The 22,040-nt window shown below is 36.2% G+C and overlaps 1 protein-coding gene across 2 annotated transcripts in view; it reads right to left on the bottom strand.

Moving 5' to 3' along the window:
* The window catches only part of HBP1 (HMG-box transcription factor 1), a 33,190-nt gene that overhangs the window by 8,790 nt on the left and 2,360 nt on the right, over positions 1–22,040 (bottom strand). The window contains exons 1-8 of one of the 2 annotated variants that reach the window (XM_037150479.2): positions 18,195–18,362; positions 16,404–16,587; positions 14,132–14,360; positions 8,850–8,988; positions 8,375–8,486; positions 8,148–8,260; positions 4,158–4,314; positions 3,324–3,468 (exon numbers count right to left, since the gene is read on the bottom strand). In XM_037150479.2, the coding sequence (XP_037006374.1) occupies positions 3,324–3,468; positions 4,158–4,314; positions 8,148–8,260; positions 8,375–8,486; positions 8,850–8,988; positions 14,132–14,360; positions 16,404–16,572 (1,064 nt within the window). In that variant the 5' untranslated portion in view covers positions 16,573–16,587; positions 18,195–18,362. Of the gene's footprint in view, positions 1–3,323; positions 3,469–4,157; positions 4,315–8,147; positions 8,261–8,374; positions 8,487–8,849; positions 8,989–14,131; positions 14,361–16,403; positions 16,588–18,194; positions 18,363–22,040 lie in introns of those variants that run through there. The other variant, XM_037150478.2, reaches the window with a different exon arrangement.

The raw sequence follows: 22,040 nt of genomic DNA on the forward strand, positions 1-22,040 counted from the left end.
TACTACTTCTAATACTAACTGGCTTTGGGCATGTTCTTTTTACCTCTCTCAGCTTTAGTTCTCTCTCTCTGTAAAATGAGGATATAATCTACCAACAGGGTAATGCAGATTAAGTAAATTAACATGTACAGTGTCTGGTCATAATAGGCACTCATTATGTTTATTAAATTATATTACTTGAACAGAAATGTCAACTTCACAAAGTCAGGAATGACTATTTCATAAACCTGCCTGATGCCTAGAAGATTGGCCTCAATTCTCAATTTCTTGAGCGAACTTCTTCAAACCATGCTCTCGTTTAGAAACTTCTTTCCACAGGAGAGTTACAATTGTGTTTCAGAGCTCATCAATTTATTGCTGACTTCTGGTCCTTACCAAGCTAATACCTACTCCAATGTCTTCCCTGTACAGCATGACTCAAGGGCTTGCCCGAGGTCTACAAGTGGAACCTGGGAACTGATTCTGGGGCTCCTGGTTCCCTAAGTGTTTCTTCTTCCTTTCTTACCTTCCTTGTACCAGGAAGCATCTTCCTTAAGACCCCACCCACTCCCAACCCCCACCGCAAGTCATAATCCAATCCATAAGGAAAACTCAGTAAACTTTATACCATGTCTTGCCATGTATAATGTGCATTTTTTGCTCAAAGTTTTTTAGGGAAAAAGGATGTGCATTATAGATGAGTATAATGATTACATACCATGAGTATATAATGGTGTAACAATTCCCTGTATAACACACACACAAACATGGGTTTGCATTATACTTTGGGAGCGCATTATACACAGCAATACAGTACCTCTTTGGGGTGGCAGGGAAAAGCAGAAAACTGTACTTGAACAATTAAAAAAAATACAACCCCTCTTAACTTTTTATGGTTTCTCTGGGGTGAAACTGCTTATTTCCACTTCTTAATGGGGAGGGGGAAAGAGGGATGCTGCTGTCATTCTACCATAAAATAAGACTAATACTAAGAGTGAGTGATACTAGGTGGGACCAAGGGATGAAAACTTGCTATCTTAGGAATTAGGTAGCCAAATGTTCCTGTTTTGCTTTAAAAACTGAAGTTTTGCACTCTGCATTACTTTATACATAAATAGTATATGAACAAATAAGAATAAACCCAAAACCAATTAAAAAATATTTTTCTATTATCACTGAAGTTCCACACTTGCCACCCTCCAGAGATAAGTTTATCATTCCTTTGTCAATAATTTTATTGTAAAAATAATGCATTACTCATTTATATAAACACTGTAACTATTAATTATGTCACTATGCCAATTTATTAGTATGTAATATATAGTATTTTGTTTTGCAGAAAGAGTTAACCTAGCAGGCTTTATTGCTATCCTTTCAAAGGTTTACTTACAGGGCTGACCCTCGAGCATCCTGGCTTTCGGAATGGTTCCTACCATTCCCACAACTAAGAAGAGTGGCTCTTTCCCTCTATTGTATGTACAAACAATATGGTCGACCCTGAACCCCTGCTTTCCTTTAGAAAGCTTAGAATTTTGATAGGTGCCAGCCTGGGGCAGCCTAGGTTACCAGCTCCCAACAAAAACCCAGCTGAGTGTCGAACAAGCTTCCCTGGCAGATAACATTTCATACATGTCACAACTCACTGCTGAGAGAAATGAGCATGTCCTGTGTGACTCCATCAGGAGAGGACTCCTGGAAGTCTGGCTTCTCCCAAGACTTCATCCCACTCCTTTCATTTTCCTGATTTTGTTTTGCATTCTTTCACTGTAAGGATCAGAACTGTAGGACTATATGCTGAATCCTGTAGTCCTAGTGAATCATTGTACCTGGAGATGATCCTGAAGACCTCCAGCATAATTGCACAATACGTATTATATATAGTATACAAATAGTATAATATAAATGTTTATTTATAATTGTATTACATATATTTTCAAAGAACATCTGAATCCATAAAAAATGGAACCACACTATATATTTGAGATTAATTTTTAGTTAACAGCATTATTTAAGACTAATTTTTATTTAATATTATTTCCATAATTAATCCATGTTTATTGCTAACATCTCTTGGTCAGGGCACATACCTAGGTTGCAGGTCAGTGCCCCTAATGGGTGTGTGAAAGAGGCAACAATGTTTTTCTTACACATCAAAGTTTCCCTCTCTTTCACCTTCCCTTCCCCCTCTTTAAAAGAATAAAATAAAATAATAAAATGTATAGCTACAGTTCATTAGTCTTACACTGACAGTAGAGAGTTCCATTATATGCTTATAACACAACTCAGGTGTTTACAGTTAATAAATACTGACACTGTCTCCAAGTTGTGCTATCATGAACAACACAGCTATGAACCCAGTTACATATCTCCTAGTGCATGTCTACAAGAGCTTTTTTCTCTAGGGTATACATACAGAGGAACAAGACTGCTGATATTTGGTGTTGTTAAATAAAGCCAAATTATCTCCCAAAATTTTATTTACACTCACCCAAACCTAAGAGTTATCACTGATCCAAACACTGTATAATTAGAGTATCAGACCTTAAAAGTTTTGTCTCATTTTTGTAGAATGTGTATGAGGGATGTAATCAAATGGCACTTAGATTCCAATCTTGCAGATGGCACTGAGCATGTAGCCTGTTTTTTTAAGTGATCTTATTCTTTTTGATATACAAATATTTACCTTATATTATATTAAATTGAGTGGAATAAATTCTACAAGCCAGCAGGAACTCTTGAGAATTCTCTACCCAACACCTATGGATTTGATAATTATCTTAAAGAACTCCTTGAGTGTCAGGACATGTGGGTTCTTTGTCCTATTGTACGACTTAATAGCAAGATCTCAGGAAAAATCATTTCTCTCTTAAGCCTTTCCAAATATCAAGTTTTAGGTATTTTTACTATGCAATTAATGCCCTTGGTCAAAATGGGTATTAATGACATAGTTAACTAAAGGGGAAAAAAGATACAGTTAACTATAAAGGTACTTCTACTAAGAGTTTTATTGACTAGTTAAAAACTGGCCAGATACAGCATCTTTTATATAATATCAAGTTAATCTATTAAATTCTTCATCATATAACATGATTTTTTCCTATCATAATCTTTAATGTTTTATGGACTTACTTTCCCTATATTGACTACTCTATGTAAACCATGAGCTGTTATTTTACTTACCTACTAGTTTTTCACTTAATCATGTATATATACTTCCTCTGAATAGTACTTTAATTATCTCTCAAGGCATTAAAGGTTTATTAACCTCTTCAGTATTTGACTTAGCAATCACTAGGGCGATTTAGAGTAAACTTCTAATAGAAAAAAAATTAACCCAGTATTACCTTTTAAATGTATCAAAAACACCTGAATCATCAAAATTAATGGCATCAGGGTGTCCAGGAGGTAGACATACGTCACCAATATGAATCTCACAACACGGAATGCCATGCTGCACCACAGTCAAGCTGGGGTAAAATGATGACCAACCTGAAGTCAAAACGAACAACAGTGACATGAGGACAGGATTGATAGAAAACACCCACACAATTTACTGTAAGACAGATATATCATTTCCAAGTCTTAAAAATAAACTGATTATTTAAAAATAAGCACCAAGAGATTTTCTAAAACAAATCACGTACATACACCATAAAGCCAAGTACAAGTATTTGCTTTAAGCAATGTGAAAGCCCTCCAAAATGTAGTTTAATTGCCAAATTAAACTTTATTGATAGATTCTATCAATCAGCACTTGCACTGATCTGCAAGACAGTGAGTGATAAATGATGAGGAGTGAGAGCACAGAATACTCTCTGAAGTTATCAGTCTGACATGGTGGTGTTGTAAAAAGACTCTGAAGTGATTCAGGTATATAGCATATTTGGTAAGCCTAAACCAAAATGCAATTACCGGAACAATCCATTCCCCAAACTATATACACCAAGATAACAGCTTGTTACAGTATGATACATAAACATAAGTTTTTCATACTGCAGGAGGTAGAGCTCAGTCTACCACTGAGACACGTAAGCACCATAAGGCATTTCCTAAGGTAGTTTTATTTAGTTTGAAATTTTCCCTTCAAATTTTTTCTTAATCCTCAAACAATTATGCCACAAGACACATTATACAAATTTCTTTTAAAAAGTAGTTACAAATTCAAATTAAAGCCCTACCTTTATTTTTAACATAGAAAGGGTGGTCCAGTTTACACTCTACAGTTAGTAAACCATCTTCTACTGTACCAGGATCAAAAGTCAACTTCAGTACAGACTCGCCAAATGATACACTTTCTTCATGTGATAACAACTTTAGACCATCAGAACCATAGCCCTGAAAATACATGCATATAGTGAATGAATTGGCAACATTCAATTTAACACACAGGAAGTTCCTATCATGGGTAAGACTGTGTCGAAAAAGTAAAAATAAACAAGGAAGGATCCCTGTCTTTATGTAGCTTTAGACCAGTAATGAAGAAAGACACAAATATATAAGGTAGACTGAACTAAACATTTTAATTCAAGTAGAAATAATGCTAAGCAGTTTAATAAAGGGAGACAATCCCAAAAGAGAGATACTAGGGATGCTCTGACTCGCCTTTGAACTGAGATTTAAAAGAAGAATGAAAATTAGAAAGGTAGAAGAACATGGCTTACACCAGGGCAGTTGTAACTAAAAAGTGCTTTCGGGGGGGTGCCAAGTATTGAGTTCGAAGTTAGAGCAAGTAAGACTGAAAAAGAGGAGCAGTTAGTAAGGAAAAGGTCTTAAAAGACAGGGAAAGGACTTCAACTTTCCTCTGAGAGGGTACTGGGAAATCAATAAAGGTGTTTTTATTAATACGATTGTTCATTTTAAGATAATGATAAAGATTACAGAATCAAAGTTACCTCTAAGATTCTATTCATTTCAAGATATAGTGAGAGAAGCCCATATGACCAAGTACAGTGGCAGTAGAACCAGGCTAAATTTAAATTCGATAAATATATTGAGCATTTAGCGCATGCCAGGTACTAGCCTCTGAAAACAAAAGCGTTACCACCACATGATTCCTATCCTTAAATTCACAGGAAAACAAGGGACAGATATGCCAACACCTAGCTATCATATCCAATTATTATTACACTAGTGCATGAACAAAGTAAAGAATGGGAGAGAATGACTGTAAAAATCTTTAAGGAAATAGAATTGATAACTGAACATGAAGGGAGGAAACGGAATAGTCAACTTTATGGTTTTGAATCTGGCAATCAAGAAGAGTAACAGTATCTTTAAAAAAACAGGGCTGAAAAGTAGGCCAGGAAAGAAGAATAAAAAAGGTGAAAAGGTAAATCCAGTTTTGGTTATACTAATAAGCCAAGATATCTAATATGAAGCTGGAAACATACAGGTAAAGGCTATGAACATCTAGCTGTAAACTGAATTAACAGAATCTCCTAATTCTTGGAGCTACAAGACATTAAAACTAATCCAATCCCATTTTACAGATCAGGAAGCCCATAGCAGGGTTAACAACCCACCAAGGTAAATCACGTGGCTACTGGAAGCACTGGAGAGAGAGCCCAGACCTCCTGAATCCAAGCCCAGAGTGCTCTCCAAGGGCTACAAGGAGGTGGTGCTGACAGGAACAGCAGAGAGGAATTTGTGGAGAGTGAAGAGGAGTAGGACCTTACTTACTTTCAACATTACCAGCAGACAAACCGCCAGTGAAAAAGACTGAGACATTAAAGAGAATCAGGGCACTGCTCTGTTACACAAATCAAGACAATGTCAAAAACGAACTCACTTTCTCAGATGGAGATGTCAAAGAGAACAAGCAGAAGTCTCTAGAAATCAGAGTAAAGCTAATTTGACACAATGTAGTGAGGTGGTACATGCGGATATCAGACTATAGCAAACTTCACTACAATAAAAGGTGGAAACTGAAGCCGGCTATGTCAGGACTAATTTTCTCAAGAAACTCAATAGTCAGGAATAACAAGATCAAACAGAAATTTAAATAAGCACACTTCACATGCCCATTTCTTTGTCTGTAGTAGAATTGGAGAAATTCATGATTTCAAAGACAAAGGTGTCAGTCCATATTTATCCTATCGTTGCCCTCTACTACTTTTGCCTATCAACTTAAAAAATATTTTTGATTTTCAACTATGCACCAAAAAATTTTGAGAAAAATAGTCTTTTCAAAAAATTACCAAACACCAGCTACAAATATTACTCAAATTGGATCCAAGACTTAAATGTAACACCTACACCTATCAAAACTCTTAGCAGAAAACAAAGATGTTTATCTTCATGACCTTGAATTAGGCAATGGTTTCTTGTATGATACCTAAAGCACAAGCAACCAAAAAAACAAAATTGCACTTCATCAAAATTAAACTATTTTATATGTTTAAAGACACTATCAAGGAAGTGAAAATACAACCCACAAAATGCAGGAAATATTTGCGTTATCTCTTATCCGATAATGTGTACTTTCCAGAATATCTAAAGAGACAATAAAAAGACAACCCAATTTGAAAATGGGGAATTGATCTGAACATAGACATTTCTCTAAAGATGATACACAAATGAGCAACAAGCACATGACAACAAGCTCATATTAGTCATTAGGGAAATGCAAATCCAACAAGGAGATGCCACTTCGTACACACCTAGATGGTTTTTGACTAAAATAGAAGGTGAGGGTAGATGAGGATGTCGAGATACAGTATCAATTAGAACTTTCATATATTACTGGTATGAAATGTAAAATGGAAATATTCACCATGGAAAACTTTGGGGAGGTTCCTCGAAATGTTAAACATAGAGTTACTGTATGACCCAGTAATCCCACTCCTAAGTACGTAACAAGAGAAATGAAAACATATGTTCACACAGAAGTTAATACAGGAAGGTTCATAGCAGCATTATTCCTAATAGCCTGAGAGTGAAAATAACCCAAATGTCTTTTGGCTGATGAATAAATAAATCCAGAACATCCATAGAGTATTCAGTCACAACAAGAACAGTTATTATAATGTTATGATAAACATGAACCTTGAAAACATTACACTGAGTGAAAGAAGCCAGTCATGAAAGGTCACATATTAAATGATTTCATTTACATAAAAATGGTCCAGTATAGGCGAACCTATAGGCACTGAAAACAGATTAATGACTGCTAAGGTCTAGGGAAAAAGAAGGAATAGGGTGTAATCTCTTATGCTTAAAGTTACTTTTTGAGGTGATGAAAATATTTTGTAATTAGACACTTGTGATGGTTGCATTCTTGTACTAAAAAGCAATGAATTGCACACTTTAAAATGGTGAATGCTGCCCTGGCTGGTGTAGCTCAGTGGATTGAGCACGGGCCTGTGAACCAGACAATCGCGGTTCGATTCCCAGTCAGGGCACATGCCTGGGTTGCAGACCAGTTCCCTGCAGGCCAATTCCCAGCAGGGGACGCATGAAAGGCAACCATACATTGATGTTTCTCTCCCTCTCTCCTTCCCTTCCCCTCTAAAGATAAATAAATAAAAATAAAATCTTTAAAAAAAAAAATGGTGAATGCTCTGGTATATGCACTGTAACTCGATAAAATATAACTAAAAACTTAGGAGGAAAAAAACAAAAGAAAATGCCAGTGTTTTTATGGAGTCAATTAAAAAGTAACTTAAGCCCTGACCGGTGTGGCTCAGTGGATGAAGTGCCAGCCTACGAACCAAAGGGTGGTCGGTTTGATCTCCACTTGGGGCACATGCTGGGCTGTGGGCCAGGTCCCCTGTAGGGGACGTGCAAGAAGCTACCACACACTGCTGTTTCTCTCCCCTTCTCCCTGCCTTCCCCTCCCTAAAATAAATAAACAGAAAAGTAAATAAGCAACTTAATATAGTCGACTCTCAATCATCCGCAGGGGAATTAACCACTTTATAGATTATGAAAGGTAAGGCTTTGGTTCATTTATTTTTAATGAGTTTTGTTTTCTCCACCTAAGAAAGCCTAATTATAAAGGTAAACCTAAAGCCTCTCCGTCAGGCTAAGCAACAGTAAGTAGTCACAAAACTACTACCTACAATGTAAGATACCATTTAAATAGGAAAGTAAGTGGAGGATGGTCTTGTATGATAACCATAAACCTTATGTTTCATTAAAAATATTTTTTCAAGGAATTCTGAATCAACCTTTTGAGTGCCCATCTGGAGATCTTCCTCATTATCACAGCCTTCAGCTCTAGCAAAATCTTCAGCATCCTGCCACTCCTTATTGCTCCCCTTATGAAAGCACAGACGTGTGCCTAAAGTTTAAGTAAAAAAAAAAAAAAACAAAAAAAAAAAACAAGTATTAGGTATGTGATAGTGCTCTAGACAAGTAATCAGTAAACAAAGTCAAGTTTGGTTTTTCTTTTCACCTTTCAAAAAACAGTGCCAGGCAGTTGAAGGCCAGGAATTGCACCATCCCAAATCATCATCATCTGAGAGAGAGGACATGCAGAAAATGCCCGATTCGGACTCACTATTTGCCTGTGAAGAATAACATGATAAACTTCACTTTAAAGCACAGCTCGTTACTATTGGTCTCTATCTCAAGCTTTCAGGCTCTCTTCTTATTAGGGTATAACTTAATCATTCTAACCTTAAAAAAAATACACTTTCAAAACTGAAGTTTTTGAAAGTTTCAGTTAATTATATATTCCCACTTGTAACAAACTTTCCTGACAGTTAATAGAGCTGTACATAGAATCAAATCCAGATCACTAGCTGAACAATGAGACATACTATTTCCCATCTGTATGTACTTCAAGAGACATTTTTAAAGAGGGAAAGTTAATACATTACAACTGTTGTGCAATCTTTATAAAAGTTTAATCTCATGAACAAACTCACCCTTTCATGTCTGACTGGTGTTTCCTCCTTCCAGTGGGGAGGGAAGGCGGGCTCACTCTTAGAAGAAGAGGACACAGGTGGAGGGCGTGCATAGGAATGTAAACTTTTGCTAGTAGCTATGATGTGTACAGGAGATGATCTAAAATAAGGAGGCAGTTTTAACCATAAAGTGTGGGTACTTAAAGTAGATCTTTCTTTTTGATGAAAAAATTTATATTCAAAATGCCAATGTTATTACATATAAGAAACTATGGAAAACACTAGTAAAGATACCAAGATTTCATTTATAATATGTTGTTCCTTAACTTCTTACCCAAGTTCTTCTCATTCATTTTAAAGTTTTTCAATATTTGACAATGTATTTTAAACTTCAAATTACTATTTCACTGATTCACTTATTTTTATATCAACAAGTACATATAAATGCTCCCCATCCATTTCCTTTTTCTATTGAGGCAGTTTTAAGTCTTAATATGAATGAATCTACGCTTAATGCAACCAACATGGGACTCTTACTTACAAACCATAACTGGACACTATTTTCCAATACAAACTTGTTGAAAAGCATCCACACATTAAGGGCTAATTATTTTCCACCAGGTCACTTTTTAGAAAGTAACCCCTTCCCCAGTTTTTCCCTCAGAAGTCTCTTTACTAGGCAGTGCTCTCCTTAGAGTGCTTATGTTCCCAAGAACACACTAAAATCCTTCCTCCACAAACAGATCAACTGCTATTCACAGAAGGGGTAACAGTAAGAAGCAAGCCTCTAAAGGATGTCCAGTAATGTGCGCTGACATGGGAGTTGGGAAAGCAGCAGAGAGTAAGACCAGGGGGTAGATCTGTCTGAAGGTCCAACACCAGAACAATTCTGAGATGCCAAACAGGGATTTGGTCCTTAACAGAAAAAAAGTTTATGTATGGCTGTATTAACCCTGTTTTTAAAAAGGGGAGGAGGGACATGTCACTTTTTAATTTTTCCCTTGTTCCTGACAATTTTATTTGCCCCTCCAATTTTAATTTTATCCTCATTAACCTTTTTTCATTATACCTTTACAGAAGTTATTTTTAAATAAAGATCTATAAAACTATACTGTTTTCATGTGCATATCACTTCTTAAATAAAAACCCCACCAATTTCCATGCATTTTAGCATATTCTTCAATCAATTTCAGATTTCAAAATACAAATACTGAATGTTTCAACTTTGACTAATTTCTTCCATTTATTATGTATTCAGAACTTTATGAAGTATTGGAGAATGGTCAAACTGCTAAAAACTCCTCATTCCTACCCTCATCATTAATAAAAAGAATGAGTTTTATCAGTTCTTCTATTTAACCATTTAAGAAAACAATGCAATGTTCCAAAATGTATAGTGGCCTGCATGTTCTGTAAAAATTAACATGCTAAGCACATCTAAAACACTAATACCATTGGTCTCTTCATCCCTCTATGTATGCAGGGATAATATAAATTTTACCTGTCCTCAAACTCTTGGTACTTGTACAGTTACAAGTTCGGACATCCAAAGCTCAGTAACTAAATAGGTTAATAACAGGCTACAAGAGGCTGCATGAACAGCTGACAGTATTAGAAAGCAAACAAGAGAGCAGAGTGTGACTCTTAGTCTTGTTCCCTAAGAAGGGAAGCACAGAAAATACAACAGAGAATGAATTTACATCTTCAGAGAGGTGCTCCTTTATTTACAGTTTTATTTATATTGCTTTTCTTCTGAAGGGCTTACTCAACTTTCCATGAACTATATTATTAATCATCGTGAGTCTATTTATGGTGAAAAATGGAAAGTATTATCTGTGAACTAGAAAGGGGGAAAAGAAAGACCAATAGTAAAATTAGGGTTGTGGTGGTAGTTGTTGTTTTTAAAGATTTTCTTTTTTGAGAGAAGGGAAGGAGAAAGGGAAAGAAACATCAGTGTGTGGTTGCTTCTCACACACCCCCTACTGGGGACCAGGTCTGCAACCCAGGCATGCCCCCTACACTGGGAATCGAACTAGCGACCCTTTGGTTTGCAGGCCAGCACTCAATCCACTGACCCACACCAGCCAGGGTGTTTTTTGGTTTTTCTTTTTGTTTTGTTTTTTGTAACTTAGCAACTTTATTATTTTTAAACTGTAAAAGTAAACATTTTCTTTGTGGAAAGTAAGTTATCTGAAAGAAAATTAGTCACTGAAAATACCAGTGCTAATATTTTGATGTGCTATGTTTATTTTTTAATATATTTTGATTATGCTATTACAGTTGTCCCATTTCCCCCTCTTCATTCCTCTTCACCCCCCACACCCTCTCCCACCCACATTACCCCCTTTAGTTCATGTCCATGTGCCAAAACTTCTTTAGCTTCTACATTTCCCATACTATTCTTGCCCTCCCCTGTCTATTTTCTACCTACTATCTATGCTACTTATTCTCTGTACCTTTCCCCCTCTCTCCTCCTCCTACTCCCATTGCTAGCCCTCCATGTGATCTCTATTTCTGTGGTTCTGCTCCTGTTCTGTTTGCTTAGTTTGTTTTCGTTTTAGGTGTGGCAGTTAATAATTGCTGAGTTTGCTGTCATTTTACTATACATGTTTTTTATCTTCTTTTCTAAGTCTGTTTAACATTTCATATAATAGGGGCTTGGTGATGATGAACTCCTTTAACTTGACTTTATCTGAGAAGCACTTTATCTGCCCTTCCATTCTAAATGAAACCTTTGCTGGACAGAGTAATCCTGGATGTAGGTCCTCGTCTTTTATGACTTGGAATACTTCTTTCCAGCCCCTTCTTTCCTGTAAGGTCTCTTTTGAGAAATCGGCTGACAGTCTGATGGGAACTCCTTTGTAGGTAACTGTCTCCTTATCTCTTGCTGCTTCTAGGATTCTCTCCATTTTAATGTTGGCTAATATAATTATGATGTGCCTTGGTGTGTTCCTCCTTGGATGCAACTTCTTTGGGACTCCCTGAGCTTCCTGGATTTCCTGGAAGTTTATTTCCTTTGCCAGATTGGGGAAGTTCTCTTTTACTATTTGTTCAAATAATTTTCCCACTTGTTGCTCTTCCTCTTCTATTTCTGGTACCCCTATAATTTGGATGTTGGAATGTTTAAAGATGTTCTGGAGGTTCTTAAGCCTCTCCTCATTTTTTTTGAATTCTTGTTTCTTCATTGTTTCCCATTTGGCTGTTTCTTTCTTCCTTCTGGTCCACTCCATTAATCTGAATTCCAGTTTCCTTTCCATCACTATTGGTTCCCTGAGCATTTTGCTTCATATCACTTAGTGTAGCCTTCATTTTTTTCATTTACGAACAAATTCAACTAATTCTGTGAGCATCCTGATCACCAGTGCTTTGAACTATGCATCTGATAGGTTGGCTACCTCTTCATTGTTTAGGTGTATTATTTCTGGAGCTTTGATCTGTTCTTCCATTCGGGCCTTTTTTTTTTTTATGGTCTTGACGTGCCTGTTATGTATGAAGGGCGGAGCCTTAGGTGTTCTCCAGGGCGGGGCAACCCAGTTGCTGGGTTGTGAAGCTGCACGTGGGAGCAGGATCCTAGAGGGAACAATGTTGCTTACTCCATCCTGTCAGACCTCAGTCCCTTCTGCTGTTTCCCCCAAACGCACTGGGCCCTTCTGGTGCTGGTTCCTGGGTGGGTGAGTTTGTGTATGTTCTAGGACCCTGTGGGTCTAACAAACTCTCCTGTGAGGCTGGGAGTCTCCTTGTGCATAAACCCCCATAGGTGTTTTCAACTGGTGTTTTGAGGCTTTATTTCCCGGTGTTGAGACCCTGGCTTGCGTAATGTCTCGCTCCCCAGTTATATGCATGGGAATGTGGGACCACCTGGTAAGCCAGCCGCCTTGCCTACAGGGCCTCGCTTCACACTTGCCCCCCTGCTGGGTCTGCCCATTGCCACCCTACGCCTGGGGTCTTCCAACTGCTGCCTGGGTGACTAAGGTCTGCCTGCTGCCACCTTGCGCGCCCAGGGTGCCTTGTGCACTGGGTGTCACCGTTTCTTGTGCCATGACCCCTCTCCACTCTGCTGCCCGACTACACCACGCCTACCCGTTTGGATGAATACGTCTATTTTAACTCCTTGGTTGTCCAACTTCCATACACTGCAATTTTCTGTCAATTCTGGTTGTTATCTTGTTTCTAAATTATTGGTTGTCCTTATTTTGGTGGTGCAAGGAGGCACAGTGTGCCTATCTACACCTCCATCTTGGCTGAAGTCATTTTTTTTTAAAGGTAAAATTATTTTTAGCTTTTTGACTACTAAGACTGTAACAAAAACTGGGACTGTAAAGGAAGTAATACTCTAAAAGGCAAGTTTTTCTATCCTGTGGAAATTTTCATGGAATTAAACTGAAGTTAACTAAAATGAATTTGTTCTAATGAAGACCATATCCTGATGAATAAAAGCAGCAGAATTAATGGGTTGTAAGAAAATCAGTTTTCACACCTAAAAACATTTATTCTTTAGCAAAGAATTATACTAACTTAAAAGAGCACTTACCAAAATTGAGTTATTTCTATATCACCTAGTATGAAATTATGATCTATCCACCTGCATGAGTGCAAATCTGGGCATTTCTCCCTCCTACTATTATTTTTATCTGTGTCTTTTTAAATAAATAACTTTACGATTTTAATAGTTAATGAAATATTGTCCACCTAGGTCTCTCTAGAAATATTGTTTGAAAGCTGCCATAATTTCATAGCACAACTCATTTTCTTAAACCCTAGTTAGAGTATATGAAACAGTGGTTTTCGCCAATGGGAGTCTAACTTTTTTAAGTTGACAATTTTAAGATAAGCACATTTTAGTATTAGCACACAGGTAAGTACCATAAGGTCACATACACTAGAAGAGAAGAAAATAAACCTAGATAAAAGAAGAACTAAACTTATGGTTGGTACAGTTTTAAAATACGTTTATTATAATCACAGTTCTTTGTACAAATACAATTTTTATTTCAATAGGTAGAAATACAGTAACAATAAAATATTTTTTGGTCCGATATATTTTCTAGTGACTTTAAAATATTTACAAATATTCTTCACTCTGCTGTTTTCACATCTCTTTTATCTAATTATCAGAATACGAAATCATGTTATTGAGTGAAATAGCTCTTTGACCATTATAGGAAGCTTAATTCTGATAACTTTACTTCAGTCCCAATTTAAGTAAGCCATTCATTAAATAGTTAATAGCACTACTTTTAAAACTAGAAAAAAATAATAGCTATTTGTAATAATAGAAGTTTTCAAAAATGTAGTTTTCTTACCTGTTGTAAAATGAGCACTGCATGAGTGGACTTTGTGGACTGGTGGCGATATTTGCTAGTTCTGTTAGCCAATCCACCTCATTTTCACGGTAAGTATTTTCTGATATGTCTGAGGTATTTTGGTTCCAAGATGGTCTTGGATATTCTTGATGTGAAACATCTGAACTTAGCTGGTATATGGCAGATTGGGTAGAATCACTTTGAACAGCCTGAAGTTCAGGAAGGTCGTCTGCAAAAACACACTCAACATTATAAAAAGGAAATTACTAAAACAGAGCAATAGTGTAATTATAGTTGGAAGAGAAATCTTCAAATTTAGCTAAGTACTTTTGTGACAGAAAAAGTATAAATTCAAAAATTTTTTTGTATAAAGCAAGCTTCAATATTAAAAAGTGACGCCTAGTACATTAAAGGTAAACAAGCTTAGTAGAAAAGTGAATTCAACGAATGTAAATGTTGTAGTAACTTCATTACCTAAACCATGTAATTATCACAAACTATTCACTAACTGGAAAAACCATGTAATTAACACAAACTATTCACAAACTGGAAAAACTATTAATACTGTTTGTATTTCCTAATTTTCCCCCCAGGTTTTTATGCTTTCCTGAGGAGTAATCCATATACTATTGAGACATTTTTATATGAAAATATTAATGAGGAAAAAGGCATTCTATGTGTGCATATATGTACTTATTATTTCACATACTTTTATTAACCTGTTATACAAGATTACTGCAATAATGAAACAAGCAATTTTCGAAGATAAGATAATCACATAAATTTTTAGGTACTACACATTCAACTTTATGTGTGACAAGTTATTTCTTTACTGAGAAATTCTGAACTCAGTAGTGTTATTTTTCCCTGTAAATGTGTTCCTGATAGGTATTTCATGATAGACTTTTACTCCTCAAGAGAGAAGACTAGAGGTATTTCCCATGTACCACTCATGTACACACCAAGGCTATGAACACTATAAGGAATTCCATAAAATTAAATTCTAAAATACTGAAAAAAAAAATACATAGCAAGCATCTTGCAGGCCTTAAAACTCTTATGAAACACACATTTACACAACCTAGATCCTTGGTTCCCTTCAATATATGTCAAGAAACTCTTCTAGTCACTGTAAATGTACTTACACTTAACTCCTATTCAGGCAAATATTCCAAAAAAGCCTACTAAAATTGAAATCTCTTGTTTAGAAATACCGAATCAGGATATCCATTCACAAAACTGAGTAAAATATACCACCCCCTTCATTGAGCAACCAAAATGTCATACCAACTTGACATACCTCCACCCTATAATTCTGCTCAAGCCTCTTCCCTCCTTGTAAAATCCTTCTTTTACCATCATTTCTTTTTTTTCAATACTATAAAGAGCTCACTTATCTTTGAAGTACAGGAAATTAACTGCTTTTAACTTAAGTCATTTTGGATGGTGTAAACTTTTGAGCCCCTACACTCCTAGGCCCTAAGTTCCTGATTTACTCCTGAAACCTAAAACGTGATGGTAGAAGATCAATTATGTCATGAAAATGGTGTCTCTGTTCAACAATAACTACTACTTAATGAATTATTAGGGCCCAGTAAACTCCTGGCATTCAAATAGGTGTATGTCCCAAGATGTTCAGAATCTCCAAATTCCCACACAGCACTGCAGCATATAATCTGATCTCTATTTCGTCTTTGTAAAATAAGGATAATCACATCTCAGGCTATTTGTTAGGAAAATTACATATTAAAGAGGAGGGAAGCCTAACTGACAAGCTAGGCAGCAAGCCAAGGTTACTCATTAGCTTTTTACTCTTCAACATCTCAAAGCAGTAGAATTCAAAATCGTGTATTAACAACCTTACACATTTCTACAGGTCACATATCTTTGTAGTAGGCTTGGCAACAGTGATAACCACAATTTCAAGGGTCCACCAATAAACCAGATATGAGGAGTGGCAAGGGATAATTCGTTGAGCTCACTAGGATGTTTCAAACACCTTTTGAAAAGTCACAGAGCAGGGTTCTGCTAAGGTGTTTAACAGCTCAGTCTTTATAAAAGTCAGGTGAGTATAATAATTCATAAATGTGATGACAACCTTAAATAGTTCAAATTTATGTTGGCTTTAAGTAATAGTTTTATAAGCAATTAACAAGACAACATTGAAAACTAACATACAAAACTTCACATACTTTTTAGCAGTTCAAGGTAGGCCACACATGAAAATTATCTGAATTTCAGTGAGATTCCTAAGTAGTTTCTAATTGTTTACCGAGTTCCATGTGTTCATCACAGGAGTTATAGCCAGGAGAGGACGGCAAATTTTCATTACACTGCAGCAACTCCAATGAGTCATTCATTCCTGAAGCTCTCTTGTCCATTACCAGCAGGAGTTTCTGTACTGCATTGGGCATCTGGTTTGTCTTCACTTCCCACACCATGTTATGGTGCTCCGACTTTAAAACAAAAATAACGCAAGAAAAAAATGTCAAATCATGTGATCTGAAGATTATGTAAGTATAAAATCAATCAAAAACATCACAATGTTATACTTTTAACTATACATTTCTATTTACATCTCAATCATATCCTTTCCACCAGGATAACTCCCTGATATTTTGGCCTACCATCCATGTAGTCAGCACTAAATTATACCCAATCCCAAAGGACCATATCTTGAATTTATAAAAGTCCTTTCTTCTAAAGATTAATAGCACAGTTTTAATCAAGTATCTCTTTCAGACCCCAATATTGAGACCAACAAACCCTTTAGTTTTATCTTCAAATTTAAAAGAAAATTAACACTTTCCTCAATTACATACAAAAAGACAAAGAATATTCTATTTTTTCATCTTATGAGAGTAAACAAGTTTAACACTCTTAAAATTACATTCTGTAAATAACATTTAAGATGAGTTTCTTAAAATGGCCATATATCATACTTCTCGTGAAAATAAAAATGTTCATGTCTTCTTAATGAGAATTTGGGGCCTAGACATAATAAAAAGACACCTGTCCTTCTGACTAGGCTATTATTTCTAAAAAAAAATAAAATAAAAAAAAAAAAAAAAAAATGCTAATCAAGGGAGATTTAGCTAATAAATAGTCAATCTACTTTCAAGACCACAAAGTTATCACAAAGAATAACACAGGTTAACACAATGAATTAATTTGTCAGGAAGTCCACCAACTAAATTTTGTTATGAAAATAATACCTTTTATACTCTTGCCTTTAGATATTATCAAAATGGTTATTTAACACAGGCGAGAGAAGCAGGATGATTTCCTGATTTCTCAGGCTGTACACAAATCTCACTTTTAAAAAAGTTCTGGGCTAATAGGAAATAAACAAAGAAAGTCTGAAAACACAGTTTTCTCTTCAAAATAAATGAAACATATTGCTGCTAAAAGTCATTAAAAGTACCCCAACCCAGCTAATCAAAAAAATTGAAAGATGTTAAATGCATAATATTGATACTAGAGCTTTTAGAGTCTTGACATACCAAAAAACACTGGCAACACTAATTTTTTTCTTACAAAGGCATTTTCATCCTTTAAATTATGAAATGTTTTTTGACTATAAAATACAATCACTGTGGCAAAAATTTAAAAAGCATACAGCTTAAAAAATTTAAATATTTCTAATCAACCAACTGGATTTGGACACTGTTAGCACTCGTGTATTGCCTGCTGTCTTTTTCACACAGATACCCATGATCATATTTTTCTTCATATACCTTTTCCTTTACGTAAGTTCATAAGCATTTTTCTGTGTCATTAACAAATATCCATTTTAAATAAGTAACATACATATGGCTGTACCAAAATTAACTTATTCCTCCTATTCTTGAACATGTTTTTTCATTACTTTTAATAACATTGCATTTACATTATCTTTTAATGTAGTACTTTAATAGTATTTGATTAGACCTGATTATTTCTTTAGATTCCTAATAGGCGGATGGCAATAAAACACCTTCCTAAGCTTCTTGACACATACAGCCAAACTGCACATTGCCTTATTTTATTTTCTGATATTTTACTTTGGGTGCTGTCTGCATACCTCAAAAATGACCCATATCCTGGACACTGCTTGCAGGGGTGTCCAACTTTTTGGTGTCTCTGGGCCACGCTGGAAGAAGAGTTGTTCTGGGCCACAAATTAAATACACACACTAACAAACACTGACCGTGGATATTAAAGCTAGAAGGTTAGACTGAGATCAGAATCTTCAACCCTAGTGTAGGAAAATTGGGGAGTTTTTTGTAGAGAAGAATAAGGACTTTGAAACATCAAATTTGTTATTTACTATGTTCCATGAACAATTTAGAATCTTTATGCCTTGTTATAAAATGGAATTAATAAAAACATCTACACCGCATAGGTTCTTTCAAAAACACAATGAGCCAATAAATGTAAAAAGCTTACGATACTGCCCAATACAAAGCAAACCTGAGTAAAGTGACTAGTGTTAGCTACTATCAAACAATGGGGAACCACTTAAGATTTTGGAATAGAGGTCTGACATTCTCTTCACTTCTATACAAAATCATCCTGAAACATTGTTAACAGTATGCAAGAACATCTATAGCTAACATTAAGGGGCAGTGTACTAAAAACACAATGTAGCCCTGGCTGGTGTAACTCGGTGGATTGAGCACAGGCCTGCGAACCAGAGGATCGGGGTTCAATTCCCAGTCGGCGCACATGCCTGGGTTGCAGGCTGGTTCCCTGCAGGCCAGTTCCCAGCAGGAGGTGCACAAAAGGCAACCATACATTGATGTGTCTCTCCCTCTCTCCTTCCCCTCTAAAGATAAAAAAACAAAATCTTAAATAAAAAAAAAAACCCACAATGTATTAACTTTCCAAACTTCTATCCATGTAAGCCACCTGCCCCCAGCTTCCTCTGCAACAGTTTGTTATCTGTATGGATTCCTTAGTTAGTAATACCCAAGACATGAGAGGAATTAGTCATTCTATAAATTCTTTACATACAGATGTGATCTGCTCAAGTCACCCCCAGCTTTAATCTTAAACTTGAAAGTTTTATTTTATCTTTATAATGAAACTCAGGTTGCCCTGTATACAGCTCAGAGCTAGCCTTAAGTGTATGAAACAATGCTGTTCTTGGGGTCCACAGAAGCACTGTAGCAGCTTGTCTGCCTTCCCCCTCACTCTCTAGAGCTCTCTGATTTTTCTTCCCATCTAAATTTTTTTCTATTAACAGGTCCTACATTGTCCACCATTCACTATAATACACTAATACTTCCTTACAACTATCATTTCTTCAGCACCTAGCCTTAGTTATCTACCAATATCCCATCACAATATTCCTCAAATGAAGTAAAGTAATTTCAAAAGAGCCACTTACAAATAATAAAAGGAACCAAATAATTACTTGCTGAACTTGAGTTCTGTGTTCCCATACCTTATTGTTGCTGGTTATCAAAAGCTGGTCTTGAGATAATGCAACTGTAAACTTCATACAGTAAGTGGAAGCCCAGACTTAATCAAAAGACCTGAATTTCACTCTTGCAGACCTTGTCACCTTGGGTAGGTCACTTAACCTCAGCCTCACAGTAACTCTATGTATTCACAGGGCTTGTGTGAGAATTAAATACATAAAAGCAAAATTCAAACCCATATACAAACTTAAGTTTTTGGCTCTCATTTTTTTGTAAAACTATTTGGGGGAAGGGAGGCCCCTGATAACATTAAAGGAATACAGAAGAGTCGTTATTCAAAAATACTCCACTTCACCATACATTATACCAATTATACATTCATTCTGACAAACAAGTTCCTCTTTCAGATACTTCCTGGTAGAGCTAAACCCATTGTTCATTCACATTTTTGTATTCTACTTTGGTTTACAGGATTCATATATAAGTATGTATGTCATCTCTTCACTAGATCACTGATTCTCAAAAGGTAAGAGTGACATTCTCCAGCAGCTGTACTTTGAAATGTGATGTTAAGTATTACAAATTTTCATTGGGTGGGACTGGGCAGACTCTATTGCTTTTGTTTAGCATACTTTCAGAAGTACAGAGTCACAAGATCTTAAATTAGAAATAAGAGGGGGCCAGAAATAACTCAGTTTCAGTGAATGAAAGAGAAGTAAACAGGTTTTTCTAAATGCCTTCCTATTCCACGCAGACCATTTCCACATAATAGTTTGTTTAATCTTGTACAGCCTCACAACACCTCTGTGAACAAAGTATTATTATGGACAAGGAAAACAGGATTCTGCCAACTGAATGGGACTCATTTTTTTCTGAAAAGAAATGAGAAAAATGACAAAAGGTATAGACCAACTTAAGTTAGACTACTTCCAAGTGCCTATTCTTCCCCAAATCCTTCACTTTCCAACCTTACTATAAATTTCACAAAAAGTTCCTCTGTGCTCTCCCCTAATTCTAAAGGGCTGTATATCAAACTCAATTTTTTTTTGTGAGCAGAGAGTGAAGAAAAGGTAATTTGCAAGGAATTTACATCTCTAGCATGACAACTGAGATATTTTGAAATGGATTACATAATTCTAAGCTAAAATGAACCTCCATAATAAAATATATTAAAATGCAACTTTCTACATGGAAAGTAGTTGGGGACCTTAATGCAGTTCTTCCAGAATAATTTTCCATGAAACTTCTAACAATAGACTTCAAAGAAATGTTTCAACGACTTGTTTGGCATTGTGCTGGTGACCCACACACTCACCCCAGCAGGGGGTGGTATTCTTGCAGTAAAATATACTACTGAGAATATTACTACCTACACAACTGAAGAATTTAACCTCTATGCCTCAGTGTTCTTATTTGTAAATGGGACCAGTACCTGTCTACCTAGCACAATTACCACAGGTATAAAAAATACTACATCCCACATGATTACCTGATTCCAAAGCCCTCTTGCACCAGTCACTGCTGCCTAGACCAGACTCCTTGCTTTTGCTGGACAGTGCAAAATCACATCTATACAAATTCTTATCAATTCTAAACTGCTTCGACACAAAATGCTAATATTGATGAAGATAATAGAAAACCCACAATACATCACCTACAAGTCATGTACAAACCTGTTTAAAAGAGGGCTATCTTGCCCTGGCTGGTGTAGCTCAGTGGATTGAGCGTGGGCCTGTGAACTAAAACGCTGCCGGTTCGATTCCCAGTCTAGGGCACATGCCCGCCTGGGTTGCAGGCCAGATCCCCAGTATGGGGGCATGTGAAAGACAACCACATACTGATGGTTCTCTCCCTCTCCCTCTCTCCCCCTTCCCCTCTCTAGAATTAAATAAAATCTTTAAAAAATAAATAAATAAAAGAGGACCATCCATTCAAATACTATTCAAGATGAGTCATTGTAGGAAAAACTTGAAATCTAAAATTCGTACATGAAACTTGTTTTCCTAAACTTAATTGAAATTCTAAAAATTCTACATGACCTATAACAACATGTGAAAATAGCTTTTCTAAGCTATTTAACTTTTCCTGAGTAACTTTTAAAAATTTATAACTTCCCCAGCTGGTGTGGCTCAGGAGATTGAGCATGGGCCTGTAAACCAATGGGGGTGTGCGAGAGACAGCCAATTGATGCTTCTCTCCCTCTCTTCCCCTCTCTCTAAAGTAAATCAATAAAATTTTTTAAAATTAAAAATTTTTATTTTATTTTTAAAAATATTTTATTTGTTTTTAGAAAGAGGGGAAGGAAAGGAGAAAGAGTAGGAGAAAAACATCAATGTGTGGTTGCCTCTCATGTGTCCCTTACTGGGGACCTGGCCTGCAACCCAGGCATGTGTCCTGACTGGGAATCGAACCAGCAACCCTTTGCTTCACAGGCCCATGCTCAATCCACTGAGCTACACCAGCCAGGGCTAAAAAAAATTTATAACTATCTGTTTCATCAGAAA

This window comes from Artibeus jamaicensis, unplaced genomic scaffold, assembly GCF_021234435.1.
Source record: "Artibeus jamaicensis isolate MK-2021 breed Jamaican fruit bat unplaced genomic scaffold, CSHL_Jam_final contig_834, whole genome shotgun sequence".
Lineage (NCBI taxonomy): Eukaryota > Metazoa > Chordata > Mammalia > Chiroptera > Phyllostomidae > Artibeus > Artibeus jamaicensis.